Source organism: Neodiprion virginianus, chromosome 7 (genome assembly GCF_021901495.1).
Source record: "Neodiprion virginianus isolate iyNeoVirg1 chromosome 7, iyNeoVirg1.1, whole genome shotgun sequence".
Taxonomy (NCBI): Eukaryota; Metazoa; Arthropoda; class Insecta; order Hymenoptera; family Diprionidae; genus Neodiprion; species Neodiprion virginianus.
Genome location: NC_060883.1, coordinates 21,862,934 through 21,868,416, shown reverse-complemented (window position 1 = coordinate 21,868,416; position 5,483 = coordinate 21,862,934). Strand labels below are relative to the sequence as shown.

General features: G+C 50.2%; 1 protein-coding gene across 1 annotated transcript; it reads right to left on the bottom strand.

Annotated features, from left to right (window-relative positions):
• Window positions 1-209: 209 nt before the first annotated feature.
• On the bottom strand, window positions 210-5,483 carry LOC124308430 (collagen alpha-1(I) chain-like). Its single transcript, XM_046771136.1, has 4 exons — window positions 5,350-5,483; window positions 5,073-5,130; window positions 4,259-4,287; window positions 210-4,105 (listed from the first exon to the last, which is right to left on the bottom strand). The coding sequence occupies exons 2-4, from the start codon at window positions 5,095-5,097 to the stop codon at window positions 1,121-1,123; spliced, it is 3,039 nt and encodes a 1,012-aa protein (XP_046627092.1). The 5' UTR covers window positions 5,098-5,130; window positions 5,350-5,483; the 3' UTR covers window positions 210-1,120.

The following is a 5,483-nucleotide window of genomic DNA, read 5'->3' as shown; positions in this document are numbered from 1 at the left end:
ACGGTGGACGTTACGGCGCGTTAAGAAACGTGGAGAAATTTATGTAACTCAGCGACTAAGAGTCTGCGCGGAGTTCTGCTAATTACAGTAATAAGAGGGAAAGGTATGTATGAAGTGAGGACGTGCAGTAATGGGTTACGGCTGCTTCCACGCACGTCTTCGAGCGGGCAGGGTGAATTAAGTAACCGTGTAATACAATAAGATAATGGTTGCAAAGGTGTTTCCTTTATTTCACATAATATTAAATATACATATAATGGCATCTCACCGTCGGAGTATCAAGACCATTGTTACAAAAATATATATATGTGTGTATATATATACATATATACATACATATATATATATATATATATATATATATATATGTATATATATATATATAATTACAATTATGTCATGCGTTGCTCAACTTCGGTTGTATCAATCCCTTCAGAGGTATAACACATAACGCGAGAATCAGACGTCATGCAGAGAGGAAGAAAGAAAGTAACAAAAATAAACAAGATATCCGGGTGTGATTTCGTATGTTCGCAGTCTCACCGCGAGTTACGCGATTGGTGAAACTTCGAAGATACGTTTCATTGAAATTTCGGTATGACTTTGTGCATGGGAGTACCAACATCGTCACACGCCGGCTATCTAACTGCTAAAAAAGATGAGTCGATAGAATATCGAAGAACAGCAAAGACCGTGAGCTGGAAATTGGGCGGAATTCTTGTTCAATTCGAAATAAATAATTCACATGTCGCGGTGATACCCGAAGTTGACAAACGTCAGCAAAGCATCTTAAATAGTATTCTTCTGCCAGCAGCGAAAAAAATTACAGATAACATTACCGAACACAGTGGTTTCTCGACAAAAAGCCCAGGACTCTGCACGTCTTTGTGACAGTATAATATTGAAAGGCAGTTACAAATAAGTTACACAATTACATTTACTTAACGGATAAAACGCGTTCAGGTATACAGCTGGGCCGTTTTTGTCATAACTTACCGCGTTTTCTATGTATTAAAAAAAGAATTAGGCTCGTATTTACACTTAAGGTTCAGCACCAATGGTTCTTGGGGCTGCTGTGGGGTCTTGGCTAAATTTAATTCAACGGTTCACGCTACCTCACCTATCCAGCTCGCGGTGGTAGGTATCCACGGTCTGGTTCCGAAGGTCCCTCGGAGGGGAACGGGTTGTCCGATTGAGGAAACTTGCCGCCCGGGAAGCCCAACGGGTTTGTTGGGAATGCTGGTCCGGAAGGTCGACCGCTCGGATATCCATCCGAACCTCCTTGGCCTGCCGTTCCAGAAGGTCCCGATGGTCCCTGAGGCCTGTTGCTTGGAAAACCTCCCTGCGTATTCTGAGGATAACCTTGTCCTGATTGTCCCTGGGGTTTGCTGCTTCCAGGAAAACCTGATCCTGGATATCCGCCTGGACTACTTCCGCCTTGAGGTGTTTGAGGATATCCAGATTGTCCCGATGGTCCCGATGGTCCCTGAGGTCTGCTGCTGCCAGGGAACCCTTGCGTTCCTTGACCTGATGGTCCCGATGGTCCCGATGGTCCCTGAGGCTTGTTGTCACCAGGGAAGCCTGATTGTGGGTATCCACTGGGAGTATTTCCACCCTGTGGTCCTTGAGGGTATCCGGATTGTCCCGATGGTCCGGAGGGTCCTGATGGTCGCTGAGGCTTGTTACCTCCAGGGAAACCTGAGGTGGGGTAACCTCCTGGACCGCTTCCACCCTGAGCTCCCTGAGGATATCCAGACTGTCCCGATGGTCCTGATGGTCCCTGAGGTTTGCTGCTGCCGGGGAATCCTTGCGTTCCTTGCGGGTATCCTTGACCTGAGGGGTTGTTACCTGCCGGGAAGCTCTGGGATGGATAATTTCCCTGAGGACCTTGGGGTCCCTGAGGTTTGTTTCCAGGATATCCGCTTGGGCCATTTCCACCCTGGGGTCCTTGGGGATAGCCTTGTCCCTGTCCTTGGGGTCCTGATGATCCGGACGGTCCCAGTGGCCCTGATGGTCTTGATGGTCCCAATGGTCCAGATGGTCTTGATGGTCCGAATGGTCCTGAGGGACCCTGTGGTCCATTGTTATCTGGGAATCCTGCGCCAGGGCTTCCACTTCCACCCTGAGGACCTTGGTTTGATGGGAATGAGGGACCGGATGGGCCCTGTTGGTTTCCAGGCTGCGGATAACCTCCGACCGGTCCTTGCGGGCCAGGGGAGCCCGTGATGGAGTAATCGTAAATGTTTTGATTCAGGTAGAACAGACTAGGCGCAGAGTTGCAGTCAAACTGGTTCCACCACACGCACACGAAGTATTGCTGATGGAAGATCGTTCCGTTCGGGCAGAGGAAGTCGTAGGTTTGGTTGTTGGAGCAAATGTGGAACACCTGACACTGCGCTTCGACGTCCGCGTAGTAGCCCGGGAATTGCTGAGAGTCACAGCTGAATCCAGTTTGGGGGATGTCAGCGTAGATGGGATAATCGCGACCAGGTTCACCCGGAATCGCGGAGTAATCACCGTCATCCTGGCTACCTTCGTCATATTGGACCGACTGCCCACCTGGGAATCCACCATCAGGCTCCTGCCCACCACTCGGGAATCCACCGCTTGGTCCCTGTCCACCGATGGGGAATCCGCCGTTTGGTCCTTTTCCACCACTCGGGAATCCACCACTTGGTCCTTGTCCACCGCTGGGGAATCCACCACTTGGTCCTTGTCCACCGCTTGGGAATCCACCACTTGGTCCTTGTCCACCGCTGGGGAATCCACCACTTGGTCCTTGTCCTCCGCTTGGGAATCCGCCAGTTGGTTCTTGTCCACCGCTTGGGAATCCGCCACTGGGTCCTTGGGGACCCTGACCTCCGTTAGGATACTCTCCCGGTCCTTGAGGTCCTTGTCCACCATTAGGTCTTTGACCACCTGGACGTCCGCTAGGATAGTTTCCACTTGGTCCTTGGCCACCACTTGGGTAATTTCCACTTGGCCCTTGTCCACCACTTGGGTAGTTTCCACTCGGTCCTTGTCCACTACTTGGATAATTTCCACTTGGCCTTTGTCCACCATTCGGTCCCTGGCCACCAGGACGTCCGCTCGGATATCCAGATGATGGTCCTTGTCCTCCGCTTGGGTAATTTCCACTCGGCCCTTGACCCCCATTGGGCCCTTGGCTACCAGGGCGTCCACTAGGGTATCCAGATGATGGTCCTTGACTTCCATTAGGTCCCTGACTATTAGGACGTCCGCTGGGGTATCCAGATGAAGGTGCTTGCTCTCCACTTGGGTAATTTCCACTCGGCCCTTGACCCCCGTTAGATCCCTGGCCACCAGGACGTCCACTAGGGTAACCAGACGACGGTCCTTGTCCACCAATTGGATAATTCACACTTGGTTTCTGTCCACCATTTGGAGCATTTGGTCCTTGGCCACCGGGACGGCCACTGGGATATCCAGTCGATGGTCCTTGGCTACCGGGACGTCCACTGGGATATCCAGTTGATGGTCCTTGGCTACCGGGACGTCCACTGGGATATCCAGTCGACGGTCCGTGTCCACCGCTGGGTCCCTGGCCATCAGGAAGTCCACTAGGATATTCCGTTGACGGTCCTTGTCCACCGATGGGTCCCTGACTGCCTGGACGACCACTGGGATATCCTGGTGATGGACCTTGTCCACCGGTAGGATAGTTTCCGCTTGTTCCCTGTCCACCGCTGGGCCCTTGGCCACCAGGACGCCCACTAGGATATCCTGGAGACGGTCCTTGTCCACCGCTGGGGTAGTTTTCACTAGGTCCTTGTCCGCCATTTGGTCTCTGACCACCAGGACGACCACTGGGGTAGCCTGGCGAGGGTCCCTGTCCACCCGGGCGCCCACTAGGGTATCCTTGACCATCGGATGGGTAGCCAGTGGGTCCTTGGGTCTCAAGCTGACCGGGGAATCCTGAGCTAGGATATCCTCCTTGGGGATTTTGGCCACTGGTTGGACCTTCCGGTTTTCCGGTGGATGGAGTGGACGGAAAGCCACCTGGGCTTGCGGGCTTTGAAGGACTTCCAGGCGTACTGGGTATCAGGGGATTGGCAGGACGCGGATAGCTATAACCTTCTTCTGCCTGAAAGGATGAAAAGACAATGAGATTGATGCGCCGTTTGCAGAGGCAGCTGAGAACGCAGGTCTGGAGGTCAAAGCGGCGCGGGTATGTAATTTAAATATGTTGCAATATCGCCAAGCTCCTTTACACGCGCATGTGGGTACACAAACTTACCAAAGATGTACGGGCGATAGCCAGCAAGGCTGAAACAGAGGAAATGTTACAATTACATCCTTATACTCGGTTGTTTGCTTGGTTGGTTCGTTGGTTGGTTGCTGCCAAGTTAATGCTCATCGCGGGTAAGTTCTATTACGAAACTTAGATAAGCGATCTCATTGTCAGACCAGCAGCCCGCGGCTCTGCGTTTCGCTGCATGACACTATATAATCCCCGTTGAGGATACGTGTTCCTTCATTTACTTCGCCCATGCTGCGTGTGATTAACACTGATGGTCACGCAAACAACACACGCGCGACCAGATCTGGTCTGTTTATCTCTCAGATGTGAAACACACAGCTCTCGCCTCCACTCCTATGCATAAGTACATGAACTATCGTCCATGTACGAACGCACACACACATGTATATATGCTTAATACCTTGTGTGAATCGAGCGAGCGAGAACAATGCCCCTGATTAATTAGCGGGAAGTTATGTCACAGATTTTTCAATTCATTTCTTTCGTGCGACCGTCTTTAATACCGACTGTCTACCCCATCTCACATCGTCCGTCATGTTGCCTACACAATGATGCCATAACGCACAAGAGGGTCAATCTTTCGCCCTCGATTCGAATTTCTAGATATTTTCTCTTCTACGAAGAGAAATGACGATTCGATTTATGCGAAATATTATTTTCGAAATCGAGAAAACTGGTGTAATTATAGCAGCGAAAAATTGTTTACGATCGAGTTTTTTGAAACGATCGATATTTTGATTAAAAAACAAAAGTGTCAGAGTAGCGAAAGTGTCACAAATGTCAGGCTCACCTATCCACAGCGACCACGACTTCATGATTGTTGGTGCTGCCTCCCTTAAGGTGTAATTCTGAAATTAAGAACTGGGTTGAAGTAGGATGCTGAGAAAAAACGAAACTCTGAACGACGTAGCCACTTTGAAAATTCAATAACTGGATCAAAGTTCGATACCTCGAGGTGAATTTATCACAAAAACAAACCGCGAAACTCGTGGCTGCGTGCGAGCCATAAGCGATTCACAATATCAAAAAAAAAAAAAAAAACCAGAGAAGAAGTAGAAGAAACTCACCTGACTGATCCTCTCGAGAAGAGTTGATCAAAGGTAAGTCAGAAGGTGACTGACTACGGAGGAGTATTCGGGGTACATATATACCTCCGTAGATCTCACCCCGACGATTGAACCCAGAGTGTCCGGGGATCGAG